Source organism: Mercurialis annua, linkage group LG5, assembly GCF_937616625.2.
Source record: "Mercurialis annua linkage group LG5, ddMerAnnu1.2, whole genome shotgun sequence".
Lineage (NCBI taxonomy): Eukaryota > Viridiplantae > Streptophyta > Magnoliopsida > Malpighiales > Euphorbiaceae > Mercurialis > Mercurialis annua.
Window position 1 is genome coordinate 32,779,520 of NC_065574.1, and position 17,276 is coordinate 32,796,795.

At 41.5% G+C, this 17,276-nt stretch overlaps 1 protein-coding gene across 1 annotated transcript; it reads left to right on the forward strand.

Annotated features, from left to right (window-relative positions):
- The first annotated feature begins 7,715 nt into the window (after window positions 1-7,715).
- On the forward strand, window positions 7,716-8,462 carry LOC126681791 (uncharacterized). Its single transcript, XM_050377343.1, has one exon. It carries the CDS (start codon window positions 7,716-7,718, stop codon window positions 8,460-8,462), a length of 747 nt encoding a protein of 248 aa, XP_050233300.1.
- Window positions 8,463-17,276: the final 8,814 nt, after the last annotated feature.

Genomic DNA, 17,276 nt, shown 5'->3' on the forward strand with positions numbered 1-17,276 from the left:
ATTGCTACGATTTTGGTAAGTTTCTCACGTCTTCTTCTTCATATGCTTTCGATATCGTCGCGTTCTGTTTCTTAGCTCGTTCTTCTTCGTTGTAGCATCGAACTGGGATCCGTCTCGTTTCAGCTATTGTAGACATCATCCTCTTCAAATCCGAATCGTTTTCGATTTCGGTGTTTTCGTTTGTTATCCTTGATTACCTTGGGTATCTGGTTCGTGAGTTTTACGTTGGTTATATGCGTTTCGTATGTAAATTATGTTGTGTGTTACGTTAGTCGCTTTTGTTTTAAATTCGAGGACGAATTTTATATTAGATGGGGAGAATGTAATACCCCGTAATTTTTTTGGCTTTTCCGATGAGTTTCCGGTAATATTTTGAGTCGTTTGCGGACTCTTGTTTTCGTGGCCCAATTTCTCAAAAGAAAAAAAAACTAATAATCAGTCAAACTAAAATAAAATAAAATCAAAAGTATTAACATGTTTCTTCATGAGTTTGGCATCCAAGTTGGCTTGCATTATCATTTCACTCAAATGTACTAATAGGCCAAATCAAATATGCAATACGCATTTGCAGAGAGGCTAAGTGAGAATTCTATGAACCCACGCATCTTAAACATACACCACGCCTTAGTTTTGCTCCTTATTTAAAACATGTTACAACCCTAAATCGTTCCCCTCTTTTACTACAAACCCTAGCCGTTTTCGATTCTTTCTAACACTCTAAAAATCTCACGCTCTCATCCCTTTCCATTGCTGCGATTTTGGTAAGTTTCTCACGTCTTCTTCTTCATATGCTTTCGATATCGTCATGTTCCGTTTCTTAGCTCGTTCTTCTTCGTAGTAGCATCGAACTGGGATCCGTCTCGTTTCAGCTATAGTACACATCATCCTATTCAAATTCTAAGCCTTGAGATCGTGAATCGGTACGTTATTCTATCAGTTTAAGCCGCCGTCGATTCATCGTTTTTCTTGGTTCTTTGCTGTAATATTTCTTGTTGTTGCTGCCGATTATGAACTTGCTTTTGAGCATGAATCTTGTTGTGTCTAGGCATTAGTATTACGTCCATTCTGAGCCAAATCTTCTCCAAAATCTGCAGGCTTGTTACTTCCACTCGGTATGTGCAATTTTGAGTTTACGTTGGACTGTTTTCATGTCTTCGTTTTTGCTGAACTTTGTGTTTTTCTTGCTGCCATTTTTCGTTTTTGTATGATTATATGTTGTAGCTTATTGTTGATAGTCGTATTGAGTCCCTTGTTTGTTCTCGTGGTGTTTCGGTTTCGCCCTTTTGATTTGTTATGGTGTGACTGCCATACTTATCTATTTCTCATTGTTCTTGTTAAAATGAGTTGGTAACTGTTAGCATGGATATTTCATATAGTGACCATTGGGTAATTGTCAATTTTGAGAATATTGACTTAAGCGTGCCAATTTGGCTAAATTGCGTTTTAGCTTTTAAATTATTTTCTTAGCTATTTTAGTTAAGTAATTTTTGTTGGTAACTATTGGTTACTTGTGTTTTAAGCTATTGAGTTCCATTTTAATATTTAATTATTATTTTATCAATAAGTATTATTTTGGAATTATAAACTATGGTTTATAATTTTGATAAAATATTTGGGTCGGGTTAGACTTGGGTTGCCCGACATGTGAGGTAGCTTGGTAGTTATCGATAACTCGGCTAACCCACTATTTGAAAATAGATTTAGTTTATTATTTATTTAAATAATATTTTAAATAATATTATCTGAAACAAATTTTAAAGCGGGAACTCAATAGACGTGATTGTTATTGGTTTTATTATTATTTGAGTTTTATGTTTGCTCTAACTTGACTTTACATTGACTTGTCTTATGTGCTAGTCTTATGTGGTGTCTAATAAACTCTAGAATTAGTGTCTGATTTTAATTATGATTTTAATATTTCATTTAGACCCGTCTATTGTTCGTACTTCAGAGGCGAACCAGAGTTAGATTGCTTGTCAAGTTTCACGTGGAATAGCAAGCAGTGAGTTTATATCTCTATTTACCTCTTTATTAAGCAAATGTTATATTTTGTATATATATACATGTATAAACAGCTTTTGAACTGTTTTCTGCATTGTGGATTTGATTTGGAACATGCTACTCGATGGGCATCATCGGGACTGCGTGCGCACCGGTAATGATTATGGTAATGAGGTAGGTTTGAGATACGTCTCACCTTAGTGACGGCACCGGTGGAAGATACGTCTCCTGGGCTCACTATTTATTAAGTGATAGTCGGGGATCAGTTATTGAGATATGTCTCACCGACACGACAATGGATTTAGAATTGTGGATTAGGGTTTCATTAATAATCCATAATCAAAATGTTTATTTTAAACGTTTTTAAAGATTTTCAACTTAATAAATGTAAATGGTTATATAAACTCTACTCAGTAAATCTGACCCCGTTGTTTTCCCAAATTTTCCAGGTTTGTGATTTAAGCATTGGTCGATCTCCGTTTCTTCATTCTCGGAGGTTCTTTATTTTATTTTCAGAATAAAAGAGTTGAACTATTTTAAACTCTTAGACCGTAGTAGTAGTATTAGATTATTTATGATTTAGTCTTTTATTATATTTTTAGATTGTTGTTTGTTGGTGATTACTTTATTGCTTTTGGCATGATTACAGCATTTATGGTATTTATATTATATTACCATACTGTTGGAGTTATAATTTCAGATAAGTATACTTTGAATATATGTTGCATATTGTACTGCTAGACTAGGATGAAGTCTCAGTTTCCCCCGAGCATGTGGTTTTCTGCAGGTATATTGTTTTAAATGATATAAGTTGGTTATCCGTAAGGCTAGCTACGGGTTTTGGTATAACCATACCCATACCCTAGCGCCGGTCACGATTCATGAAAATAGGTCGTGACAATCTCGCAATCTCCGGATTGTTTTAACTTAGGAGTAGTTTTCAGTATTAATCTCGCCTGAGTTCGTAGCTCCCAAATTATTATAATTAGATCACGTGGTTAAGTGTCTTTAACCAGACAAGCCCTGCGAATATCTACAAAGGTTCGTTAAAGTATCAAACCTCAAACCGATCCCGATTATAAATTCAAAGATTCGAGTCCGGAATATTTCCAGGCGAACATCTTTTGGCGACTCCACTGGGGACTTAGTTTATGGTTAGCACAAAAACGGACTTTAAGGACGATTCCAAGCACGTTCGGTCTTTACACCGACAACAACTGAAGGGAGGTGATGTAGTAGAAGAATCTGACTCGGACAAATCTGAAACTATAGCCAAGAACAAACAGGTGAACCAATCGAACAAAGTGCCGAATACTTCGGACACCGATGGGAACCTTCCTAAGGACAGGAATGATGATGCAACCGACGATTGGATGGATTACTCGTGCCATCTTCCTCCATCTCGCCAATCTTTATCACGGGCTTATTTTTCGGCCATGAAGGGCGAGATAGCTCAGGAAAACAAGCAGATGTTCGACGGTGCGATGCACTAGATGTCCGAAGTGATGAAGAACATCATGGCCGATCAAACATCGGTCCAACGGCAGATCCAAGGTAATTTGGATGGCCTCAACAAAGCAATGGAAAACCTAGGACGACTCTTTTCTGGGCAATCCACTGCCGATCAGGGTTACAGACAGGCCGAACAAAACCAGACATCGAATCGGTTCGGGTATCCAGGTGGTTTGGCCGAAACAACGCAGCAACCCAGTAAGTTAGGGTATACATATGGTTCGGTCAAGCTCTTGACAGGGCATGAGGCCGAATCTGCTGGAAGGGCCGATCACCCGGGGCAAGCACTTCGAACCCTCAAGGAGAGCCCAGACCTCAGGGAGCCGCCACTGGAGCCAACACCCAAGAGCCCAATATGGCCGACCGCTCATTTTCCGAAGGGGGCGATCCAAATATCTATTACCAGGGGCAGCTTGTAGATATGCTAGAGAGATTCGGGGTGGATCCGAGACCGATACCTCGCCCGTCATATATGAAGCCATATCCGGACTAGATCGATAAGTTGTACCCTTCCCCAAGGGGATACAAAGTGCCTGAATTCAGTTTGTTTTCGGGCGAGGAAAAGGGGCAATCAATGGTCGAACATGTCGCCCGGTTTTCTGCCCAATGTGGCGAAGCTGCGGCCCACAATTTTTTGAAACTCCGATTGTTCGCCAGTTCCCTAACGAAGATGGCATTCACGTGGTACTCGAGGTTATCACCGAATTCGGTGGACACTTGGAAAGATCTTGAAATCCTCTTCCATGAGGAATTTTACAGAGCACCGCCTGATGTCACCCTGGCCGATCTAGCTCGAATCTCTCAGTTTCCGAGCGAATCGGCAGAGAAGTATATCGGCCGATTCAAGAAACTTAGAACAAGGTGCTCCACCAAGATGTCTGAGGCCGATTGTGTCCCGATGGTGGTAAGAGGAATGAGCTTCGCTATGAGGGAGCATTTCGAAGGTCATCGATTCCGTGACTTGTTTGAACTGACAAACAGGGTGACGAGTTACGAAAGACTTCTTCAAGAGAAGGAGTAGAGGCGAGGCGCTTTTAAAGGAACCTACTACAAAGACCAGCTGGACGTGGCCGTAGTGTCAGACAGTGAAGACAGTAGCTCCGAAGATGAAGTTAATATGGCCAAATTCTTGGTAACTAAGCCTCTAGAGTGTTCGGCCTTAAGAAAGTCGGGCTTCGTTAAGAAGAACAAGACCGTGGTGGTACAAAAGGAGCATTCCTTCGATCTAACCAAGGCCGACGACATATTCGATGCCTTGTTTAAGGATGGACAGATCGCCCTTAGCGAGAGTCACGTAATCCCACCGCTAGAAGAGCTGGTCGGAAAGGATTATTGCAAGTACCATAATTCCTGGAGGCACAGCACGAACAATTGTGTGAACTTCACAAATGTGATCCAGATGGCGATCAACGAGGGGAAACTTCTGTTTTCAACGAAGAAAGAGGTCAATGGAAAGTATGTCTCCATTAACACCGTTCGGCCTCACTTTGACAGTTTCCTGGAGCATGGACAGATCCAGAGTAAGTGGAATCTGAGAAGACCCAAGCCCAGGATGGAGACTGATGGTTCTAAACGGCAAGGAGAAAAAAGTCAATCTCAGCAACAGAAGAGAAAACGCCATAGCTCGCCTACCGCAGAGATAACTTGCCCATCATGCAATACTTGTTTTGAAGCTAAGAAGGCCGAAAAGGTAAGGGAGCATCCCAAGACATTCAAGCCTAAATCGCCCATGGGACGGTGGCAGAAGCATCAGCCACAGCGGGAGTCTAAGACAACCGTGTTCAAAAGGATTTTTCGGCCAACGGAGGCGACCCCTCGTATGACGAAAACCCAAAAGAGGAAAATGCAGAGGTTAAGGCAAGAGTCGAGGGCGAATCAGAACGCAAGACTGGCTCTTGAGGCCGAGCGAGGGAGTAAAACTATAACCGAAAGGTTGGGCAATAGGGTTCGGATGGAAACGTATACCGAGCCACGTGAACAACGAACCCCAAAGGTAAGAAAGATATGGGTTCCAAAGCAAGTGAGCCGAACAGATGATTCGACAAGCACAACTAAAAAGATAGAGACCCACAAGAGCGAGGCAGATCTTGGCGAGAAACCATCTTACAGAGACGTGCTCGTTTCTCACCAAGAGGGCCAATTGAAAGCAAAATTGCCCAAAGATCGTGAGGTATTCGTCTCACACAGAAAAGGGGTGTTGAAAGCTTGGGTCCCGGTTGTCAGGGACAAATACGGGGTGAAAGTAGTCACACTCCCTGATTCTTATAGAAGCAAGCCTGGGCAGAAGGCGACGCTGGAAGGCAATGTGATCATCCCGGAAGGTGATAGTGTCGATAGCACGGCAGTAGTATTACTCAGTAAATCCCCAACAAGGATGACGAGGCATATTCGGCCGCTATACATCAAGGCCGATTTAAATGGAGTATCAATCAACAGGGTCCTTATTGATAACGGAGCTGGGGTCAACATACTACCAGCGAAGATGCTCAAGAAGCTCGGCATAAATCAGGATCAGCTAGACCCAACTGATGTTTACATGACCAATTTCGCCGGAGGTGAAACGCCGGCTGAGGGGTACATTACACTCCGGATAAAAGTTGGGCGAGTAGAGACCGAAGAAGGGTTTTTCGTGGTCAACGCCCGAAGTAACTACAACATATTGCTCGGTCGAGATTGGATTCACTCCAATATGTGCATACCATCAACCATGCATCAAAAACTATTCATATGGCGAGAGGATGGTGAAGACGAAGTTGACAAGGGCGATCCCAACCCTTTCGGCGAAAACCATAATGTGCTTGAGGCACGTTTATATGACGAGGAAGTACGGAAGATACAATCCCTTAGTTCCAAAGGGGAGACGAGTGTACCCCGCTTATTAGTCAACTCGGATCGGCCAGTATCAATGACCCTTGGGGGCAACGGCCGATCTACTATCATCAAACGTTTAGAATGATAGCACGACACAAGGAATTAAGAGAGAAGATCAGACAGCTAGCCTCGCTATATGACGTCGCATCGGCCGAATGCATATATGAGGACCAGGGTCAAGACCCAACAGGATCGCTGAGAATTGGGGATATACAGCTGACAACAGGGAAGCTTGAAGATGATCCCGCCCAAGTACAAGATGACCTGCTAGAAGTGAACTTGGGCACAGCTGAATCGCCTAGACCTATTTATATCAACGCCGGGTTGGATGAAGAGTTCAAAGGATAGCAGATTGCTTTACTAATCGAATTCCGCGACTGTTTCGCTTGGTCGTACAATGAAATGCCGGGTCTCGATCCAGATATCGGCGAACACAAGCTCCCTCTGAAAAGTGGATTTCGGCCGTTTCGGCAGACCCCCGACGAATGTCAAGAGAAGTGGATACCCTCATCCAGGATGAAATTAAACAGTTAGAAGATGCCAAGTTTATTCGAGAAGCTCAGTACACCGAATGGCTCTCTAACATCGTCCTTGTGATGAAGAAAAATGGAAAATTAAGGGTATGTGTAGACTTTCGAAACCTCAACCTGGCCACGCCTAAGGACTAGTACCTGATGCCCGTGGCCGATATGCTGATAGATAGAGCAGCGGGGCATACGATACTCAGTTTCCTCAAAGCACACTTCGGGTACAACCAAGTACCAATCAACAAGGAGGACGTATCTAAAACAGCTTTCAGATGTCCCGGGCCGATTGGAGCTTACGAATGGGTTGTTATGCCTTTCGGCTTGAAGAACGCGGGTGCAACCTACCAACGAGCGATGAATAAAATGTTCAGAGGACTGGATTGCCTCAAAGTGTACATTGACGATGTGGTGGTAAAGTCGAATACCGGGGAGCTTCATTTGGCCGATCTGAGGAAAGGGTTCGAGCGCATACGGTCTAATGGGTTGAAAATGAACCCTCCTAAATGCGCTTTCAGAGTATCGGCTGGAAACTTCTTGGGTTTCTTGGTTCACCAGCGGGGAGTAGAGATAGATAAAAACAAAGCCAAGGCGATCATTAATGTTGAACAACCAAAAACTAAGAAGCAGCTTCAGAGACTGATCGGTCAAATAAATTTCCTCAAACGATTTATAGCGAACATAGCAGGCCGACTTCGCAGTTGGAGTGTCTTGCTACGAGGAAAAGAGACCGATCATTGGATTTGGACGGACGAACAATAGAAGGTGTTCGATGATTTAAAAGAATATTTGGCCAAACCTCCAGTTATGACACCTCCGAAGCCGAACAAAGCACTGTTACTTTTTTTATCGGCTGCACGTGAATCCGTGGGATGCATGCTCGCCCAAGAGGACAACGGGGTGGAAAGAGCGGTCTATTATCTGAGCCGTGGGCTGACCGATACTGAGATTTGCTATACTGACATAGAGAAAATGGGCCTGTGTTTGTACTTCACTTGTTACAAATTACGATATTACATGTTGCTGGTAGTGGTGTACGTACTATGCCAGACCGATATCATTAAGTATATTCTATCGAAACCATACATAAGAAATCAGATTGGGAAGTGGGCGATCGCCATGTCCGAATTCACATTAGGTTACGTTCCCCAGAGAGCAGTAAAAGGACAAGTTTTGGCCGATTTCCTCGTCGATCATCCTATAATTACCCTTAGGGAGGAAACAATTAGCTGCTGCGACATAGTCTTATGGGAGATGTGGTTCGATGGGTCCAGAACTAGCCAGAGGGTAGGCGCCGTAGGACATATTATCTCACCCATGGGGTTAGCTTACCAACTATCGTTCAAACTCCAGTTTAAGTGTACTAAAAATCAAGCAGAATACGAAGCCCTGATATTCGGCCTCGAAATTTTGGCCGAGCTGGGGGCAGTGTCAATCAACGTTAGAGGCGATTCATTGTTGGTCATCAAACAAGTGATTGGGGAATTCAAGTGCGAATCTGAACTATTGGTGAGGTATTGCAACAAGGCGAAGCACCTGATCGAAGGCTTTTAGGATACAAGGATAGAATACACCGAGATAGCCGATAATATTGTCGCGAATGATCTAGCTCAACACGGCAGCGGATACAAGATGAGTCACCAGTTCGACGCAATTGAAAGAGAAACGCCGAATCTCCATACTGGGGGCATCACCATCAATGAAAGGAAATTTTCGGTCTACCAAATCGATGTCACCCAAGATTGGAGGACTGAAATGTTGAAGTGGTTCGAGAATCCAGACCATAGAATAGGAGGTTGAGGACCTTGGCCCAAAACTACGTCGTCGTAGCGGGCAAGCTATACAAAAAGGGTTTTGAAGGGCTACTCTTCAGATGCATCGGCCCAAAGGAAGTAATGCTAGCAATGGCCGAAGTACATGAAGGGATAGCTGGTTCTCATGAGGCAGGCCCCCGGATGAAATGGTTGATCCATAAATACGGCTTCTATTGGCCGAAAATGGAACAAGACTGCATAAGATATGCTAAGGGGTGCGAAGCCTGTCAGAAATGCGGTCCGATACAGCACGTCTCGGCCAAAGAACTCCACTCCATCATTAAACCGTGGCAATTTAGGGGATGGGCGGTCGACCTCATAGGAAAGATATATCCTGGCTCGACAGATGGCCATACTTTCGTCATTATTGCAACTTGCTACTTCACCAAATGGGTCGAAGCAAAGCCCCTAAAATCGCCCACGCAAGAAGCTGTGATTAAGTTTTTTAAAGAATACATCGTTCATCGACATGGGTTGCCTGAATCAATAACCACATATCAAGGGACGATGTTCACAGGAGGCGATATAGGTTGGTGGGCTTCTCAGATGAAGATCAAAATGCTTCACTCAACACCGTACTATGCGCAAGCCAACGGACAGGCCGAAGCGACGAACTAGACTATTAAACTTATGGTTTAGAAGATGATTGAAGAAAACCCAAGACAATGGCACGCTTTGTTGTCAGAAGCAGTTTGGGCGAATAGGACCAGCCAAAAGTCGGCCACATGAACTTCACCTTTTCGAATGGTGTATGGGTACGATGAGATGTTGCCAATGGAGCTCATTGTGATGTCTACTCGCCGTCTATACCAGAATAGATTGTCTAAGGACGATTACTTTGACAAGATGGTAATAGACTCCTTCGATCTCGATGAGGAGAGACTGGCGGCATTAGATCACCTCGAGGCCCAGAAAAAAGGGTTGAGAGGTCATACAATAAGCGGGTGAAACCAAAGTCATTTGCCATAGGCGATATGGTATGGAAGGCGATCCTACCTATTGGTCATAAGGACAGGCGAACTGGTAAGTGGAGTCCGAACTGGGAAGGCCCATTTATTGTGACTGCCAAGATGACTGGCGTTGCGTATGTCCTGGCGAATGTTGACGGGGAGGAACACGACAGCGCGATCAATGGACAGTTCCTCAAAAAATATGTTCCCAGTTGCTGGGAGATCATTGACCGACGGCTATTTGGAGCCGACGAAGAATAATGACCGCCGCGAGCCTTCGCCGAACGTCCTAAGTCATTAGATATCCATGAATAACGTTGAACGTTCTGCGTTTCTGATTTATAAGGGCCGATGATCGAATGTATCATTATCATTTCGGCCATTTACTGTTACAGTTGAGTTTTTTCAACGGGTTCTCCGTTTTTCTCAATATTTTACGAAATAAGTTATAAAGTACTTTAACAGGGCCGAGAATTGAATATATCATTGTTATTTCGGCCATTTATTTTTAACATTGTCCTTAAGGGGCCCTCTGTTATTCCCAACGTGTCATTTTTTGAAGCCGACCTTTTAAAACGTAAGATGAAAATCTATTCAACAAAAGGAAACGGCCACCAGGCCGAACCAAAACAGTATCGTACGGTTGAAAAGAAAAATATTGTTCTGAACTTAAAACAGATTACAACATAAGCTAAAAATGGCTAAAAATGTTGCCAATCTCACTGCGAACCGTGTTGAAAGATTTGCGGGCTTCATCCACCTTGGGCTTCATTCTGGAAATGCTCTGCTTCAGCAAGTTTCGGTTTTTCTTCACGTCGACACCTTCGAGCAAGCTTTTGTCCATGGAGACTTCTAGTTCGCCTATACCCTTCTCTTCAGCCTACAGCTCGAGCTTCAAAGCAGCGATTTTTTCTTGCAGCTCCTTTGCGTGCTCTCGGCGATTGGTCAGAGCTGAAACAGCCGATTTCACAGATGCCTTCAGCGTCTCCAGCTTCTATTTAGGTTCGGCCTCTTGAAGGGTTAATTGGTCATGCTCGGTCTGGATCAGCATCGATTCATCATAAATCTTCTGAAAAGCAGGTAGCGATGCAGATAGTTTAACCATGGCACCACGAGCTTTTTCGCTGAGGACTTCTGGAGGAGCGTCGGCCAGGGCAGTTGCAGTTTTTTTAAGTTTCTCAAAGTCCTTGGGCGACTTGAATATAGCAATGCCTTGGGATTTCAGCTCAGTACGTCCAGATGATCGCCCCAGTTCTCAGAAGACCAGCTGATAATCTCTGCCTGCATTTCACCCTCTGGCATAGGCAATTCCTCATCTTCACTATCAGAGTTCAGGAAAGCCGCTGCTTTCACCGCCAAGTCTTCATGTTTCGCCGGAGCGTCATCATTAATTTGCCAGGTTTTGCCACAATAGAAAATCAGTTGCTAAGACTACTATTAAGTTGATAATGAGCAAATTTGAGGTACCTTAGTCTTGGCAGCAAGACGTGCCAGAAGGTTAACCAGGTCCGAACCCAGCGGCGAGTGCAAGGCAGGCAGTGGTGAAAAATCAAGCATCTGTGAGACGGTTGGGGTCACCTCAGAAGGGGTATTTTGGGACGAACGGGTTTCCTAAAGGGAGAGTCCTTCATCACCAGTTTGATCGCCCCCAGTTTGGGTATCTCCCCTTGAAGACGAATGAGCGCTTCTGGAGGGATGATTCATCTCAGGATCAAAGGGTGTAGGATCAAATAGGCGAGACCCGGAGAGATCAACTTTAACTTTCTTGGATTTCGACTCCTTCTTGGACGATTTTTTTGATGCTGGGCATTTTCGTCTTGCTTTCTTGGCTTCTGGTTTCTCATCGCCGTCGGTATGGTATACGTCGCCCTTACCCCATCTCGGCACGCCAACTAAAAACAAAAGTTAGTACAGAATTGAATAGAACTTTAAAAGGCGAAACGTTATCTTCGTTACCTGGTATTCTACTGTAGCCGTTTTTGACTAGTTCACTAATCGCCTCAACATCAGAGCGGCATCTGATGCCAGTGTAAGTTACCCCTTCAGTAGTTATGATCGGCTGCGATTTTTTAATCCATTTTTTAGGCATTTTAATTGGAGTTTGGGTGGACATATTACACTTAGGAACTTGTGGACTCTTGTACTTAAATTTAGGGCGAATATGAGCTAGGTAGAATTCATAAGAATAAGTTTTGTCATATTTTTCCCTCCAGACCTTTTTCATTTTTTCATTATATTTAGTCCTAGCTATTCGCCTATGACGCTGCATTTTATGGTTCATACTAGGCCGATCTAATGGATCATATTTGAATTTATAAAAGCTTTCGAACCTAGAAATTTCAAAAAGATGGAAGAGGTTACCTTCAAATTTTGGACGTTTTGGTGCATGCAAAAGAAAAGGATCTGCATGAGTTGGGTTTCTCGATAAAGGAGGTAAAAAAAAATTATGAAGAGACAGGATTTCTTTCGGAGAAAGGTTGAAACAGGATTCAACGACCGAAGCCCACCAACTTTCAAACTCAAGGGTACATTTTGGTGAAATGGAAGGACGAGAAATTTCTGATATAGGGGGAAGATAGGCTCGATTAAGGCGAGTTATAAACTGGAGATCGGCAAAGTTTTCTATTGAGGGTCTATAGGTCCCGCGGTTATTGACGGAGATTAATAAAGGACAGGGAATTCCTTGGTTGTAGCCGAATTGCCGAGCTACATAGTTAGGGCAATATGCCTCTGTACTACTGCGGTTATACTCCAAACCGGCGAACAGATTTCTACATTTCAAGGAGCTACCCCAACATTGGCCTCCAAGTTTCCATTTGGGATCGGCCATTTCTTCTTCAGTATCGTCGCTATCCCATCCGAGGTATAACCAAGAAGGAGGATACTTCAGAGTCAATATCGGGAAAAATAGTTCTGGAGTACGAACATAGTTTGTGAACACCTCTAGAACGTCAAGGACATGGGGAAGGCGAGTACCTGCAGCGATAAGTTGATAACCACATAGTTCAGCCTTGATACGGGGGCCAACTTCAAAAGCTCGGGGAAGTAAAGTGCGAGCCATAATTGTAGAACCCATAATGGACCACTAGGGCATTGAAAGACCCGTTGTTCGCATGAGGAGAAATTTCGTTCATACTTCTGTGCAAGTGAGCCAGCATGAACTTGCCAAGATTGCATTTTCGTCCTTCGGTAACAGCAGCGGCGAGTGTGAAACAATCTGTGGTGACTCGGAAAGATGAAGTACAAAGGACGAATTTCGCCACAAAAAAGGCGAGGAAAGCAATATGCTATCTGGTGTCAGAGTTGTATTGTTCTTCGCCCATAAAAAGCTTGACAAATGGGGCATAACTCCTTTGGGCTTTCGTCAACTTAAAGGTAGGGATGTTTGCATCTAGATTGGCGAAATACGTTTGCCGATAACTACGATGTTTAGGATGGCCACCATGTCTAAAAGGGTAATGGTCATCATGCCGAATTTGAAGCAAAAACAGTTGATGGCGGTCGACCAGAAGAGGGAGGCACCCATGATGTAATGCTTCGCTATTGGTCTACTCGCCTTGTAGAGGCCGATCATGTCGTATATGCCAACATCCTTCCACAGTTGGCCGAAATGGGGCTTCAATCGATTCACCCATTCTTGATACCCCTTGTGTTCGGTCGGCCAGTTTCTGAACATGGTATTTACCCAGATGGAGGACTGATGGGAAAATGAGAAGTGTGGTGGGACTTCTTCGTGAAACGGAGTGACAATTTCGCATAGGTGGCTGGGCGAAACCAGAATCGGACCAACACATTCTTGATCATCGTTGGTTTTAATTATTACCGAAAAATCGGTATGTAGAGCAGCAGTGTGGACCTCGTTGATCTTATCAGTTACTTGGGTGGCGATTGTGTCATTGGGAGCAGCCATGATAACTGAGCAAAATTTCACCTTAGTTAGGGCGATGATTAAAAACGGCGAAATAGGAATAGGCAAGGCGATTTCAGGCGCTTACCAGTAGGTTTGTAGAAAGCTTGAGATGGCTGAGAAGAGAGAGAATCTTGAATTTTTACAGAGAGAGTAGGTAGTGTGAGAATGACTGAGTATTTTTCTTAAAATGCAAAATGAATGGAAGCCGAATGGTTCAAACATTTACTACGTGGCATCGTGGGTAACAACTGGAGATGACGTGGATTTAAGGGGGTACCGAACGATTTATAGATGCGCACCCCTTTGTTATAAATTGCAATGGTATCTGGGCCGAGGACATGGACCAAGCAGCATTTCATTTGGGCCTAAGAAGGGAAACAAGCCCAAAATGAGAATTTCAGGCTTGTTGGGGGCATTGTTTACACCGGCCCAAAGAATTGATAGACAAGAGCATCATGTAGGTTTACAAAGGACTCAAGCCCAATAAAAAGCCCTTTTTATTAGTTTTATTATTCTCCTTCTTATTAGGAATTTGTAACTCGTTAGGAGTGTTTTTCTTCTTAGAGTTCTAGTTCTAGTTAAATTAGGAATCTCGATTATGACGAGCTATAAATAGCTCAGGGGTTCATTATTTTTGTATCAACAAATCAATCAATCAAAAACCAAGCCCAGTGCTTTTTATCTCGCAATCTCCGGATTGTTTTAACTTAGGAGTAGTTTTCAGTATTAATCTCGCCTGAGTTCGTAGATCCCAGATTATTACTATTAGATCACGTGGTTAAGTGTCTTTAACCAGACAAGCCCTGTGAATATCTACAAAGGTTCGTTAAAATATCAAACCTCAAACCGATCCCAATTATAAATTCAAAAATTTGAGTCCGGAATATTTCCAGGCGAACAGAAACAAAATCCAAACGTTTCCCCATTTTAGAGATTTATGCCAAACGTTTATAAACATTATGAAACAAAACCAAACGTTAACAAACGTTACGAAACAAATCTAAATGTTTACAAACGTTACGAAACAAATCCAAACGTTTCCCCATTTTAGCGATTTAAGCGAAACATTTACAAACGTTACGAAACAAATCCAAACGTTTCACCTTTTTAGCGATTTAAGCAAAACGTTTACAAACGTTACGAAACATATCCAAAAGTTTCCCTATTTTAGCAATTTAAGCCAAACATTTACAAACGTTACGACACAAATCAAAACGTTTCCCCTTTTTTGCGATTGAAGCCAGACTTTTACAAACATTAAGAAACAAACCCAAACATTTCGCCTTTTTAGCGATTTAAGCCAAACGTTTACAAACGTTACGAAACAAATCAAAGCGTTTCCCCATTTTAGCAATATAAGCCAAACGTTTACAAACGTTACAAAACAAATCCAAACGTTTCACCTTTTTAGAGATTTAAGTCAAACGTTTACAAACGTTACGAAAAAAATCCAAATGTTTCCCCATTTTAACAATTTAAGCCAAACATTTAAAACGTTACAAAACAAATCCTAACGTTTTACCTTTTTAGCGTTTTAAGCCAAACGTTTACAAACGTTACGAAACAAATCCAAACGTTTTACCTTTTTAGTGATTGATGCCAAATGATTACAAATATTACGAAACAAATCAAAACGTTTCACCTTTTTAGCAATCTAAACCAAACGTTTACAAATGTTTCGAAACAAATCCAAATGTTTCAACTTTTTAGCAATTCAAGCCAAGCGTTTACAAAGGTTACGAAACAAAACAAAATGTTTAAAATGTTACGAAACAAATCCAAACGTTTTCCATTTGTAGCGATTTAAGCCAAACGTTTACAAACATTACGAAACAAAACAAATCTTTTACAAACATTACGAAACAAATCCAAAAGTTTAACCTGTTTAGCAATTTAAGCCAAACGTTTACAAACGTTACGAAACAAATCCACACGTTTCCCCTTTTTAGCTATTTAAGCCGAACGTTTACAAATGTTAGGAAACAAAACCAAACGTTTCACCTTTTTAGCTATATAAGCCAAACGTTAACAAACATTACAAAATAAAACAAAACGTTTCCTCTTTTTAGCGATTTAAGCCGAACGTTTACAAATGTAAGAAACAAATCCAAACGTTTCACCTTTTCAGCGATTTAAGCTAAATGTTTACAAACAGTACGAAACAAATCCAAATGTTTCACATTTTTAGCAATTTAAATCCAAACATTTCACCTTTTTAGCGAATTAAGCCAAACGTTTACAAACGTTAGTGATTTACGCCAAACGTTTCACCTTTTTAGCACTTTAAGCCAAATGTTTCACCTTTTTAGCGATTTAAGCCAAACGCTTACAAACATTACGAAACAAATCCAAATGTTTCACCTTTTCAGCGATTTGAGCCAAACATTTACAAACATTACCAAACAAATCCAAACGTCTCACCTTTTTAGCAATTTAAGCTAAACGTTTACAAATGTTACCAAACTAATCCAAACGTTTAGAACGTTACGCAACCCTTTTTAGCGAATTAAGCCAAACGTTTACAAACGATACGAAACAAATCCAAATGTTTCCCCTTTCTAGTGATTTAAAACAAACGTTTACAAGTTACGAAACAAATCAAAACAATTCACATTTTTAGCAATTTAAGCCAAACGTTTACAAACGTTACGAAACAAAACCAAACGTTTCACCTTTTTTGCGATTTAAGCCAAACATTACAGACGTTACGAAACAAATGCAAACATTTCACCTTTTTCACGATTTAAGCCAAACGTTTACAAACGTTAAGAAACAAATCCAAATGTTTCTCCTTTTTAGCAATTTATGCCAAACGTTTACAGACATTACGAAACAAATCCAAATGTTTCACCTTTTTAGCGATTTAAGCTAAACGTTTACAGACGTTACGAAATAAATACAAACGATTCACGTTTTTAGCGAATTAAGCAAAACGTTGACACACATTACGAAATAAATCCAAGCGTTTCACCTTTTTAGCTAATCAAGCCAAACATTTAAAAAAGTTACGAAACAAATCCAAATGTTTTACCTTTTTAGCAATATAAGCCAAACATTTACAAACGTTACGAAACAAATCCAAACGTTTCACCTTTTAAGCGATTTAAGCCAAACGTTTATAAACAATAACAAACAAAACAAGATGTTTTACCTTTTTTGCGATTTAAGCGAAACGTTTACAAAGATTACGAAACAAAACCTAACGTTTAAAACGTTACGAAAAAAATCCAAACATTTCACCTTTTTAGCAATTTAAGTCAAACGTTTATAACATTGCAAAACAAATCCAAACGTTCTACCTTTTTAGCGAATTAAGCGAAACGTTTACAAATGTTACGAAACAAATCCAAACGTTAAGAAACAAAACCAAACTTTTACAAACATTATGAAACAAATCCAAGCGTTTTACCTTTATAGCAATTTAAGCCAAACGTTTACAAATATTACGAAACAAATCCAAGCGTTTCACCTTTTTAGCAATTTAAGCAAAACGTTTACAAACCTTAAGAAGCAAATTCAAAGGTTTCACCTTTTTAGCGATTTAAGCCGAACGTTTACAAATGTTACGAAACAAAACCAAACGTTTCACCTTTTTAAAGATTTAAGCCAAACGTTTACAAACGTTACAAAACAAATCCAAACGTTTCCCCATTATAGCGATTTAAGCCAAATGTTTAAAACGTTACGAAACAAA

Bases quoted from the DNA above. Each gene is read 5' to 3' on its own strand.
- LOC126681791 (XM_050377343.1), top strand. From the start codon at position 7,716: ATGACACCTCCGAAGCCGAACAAAGCACTGTTACTTTTTTTATCGGCT.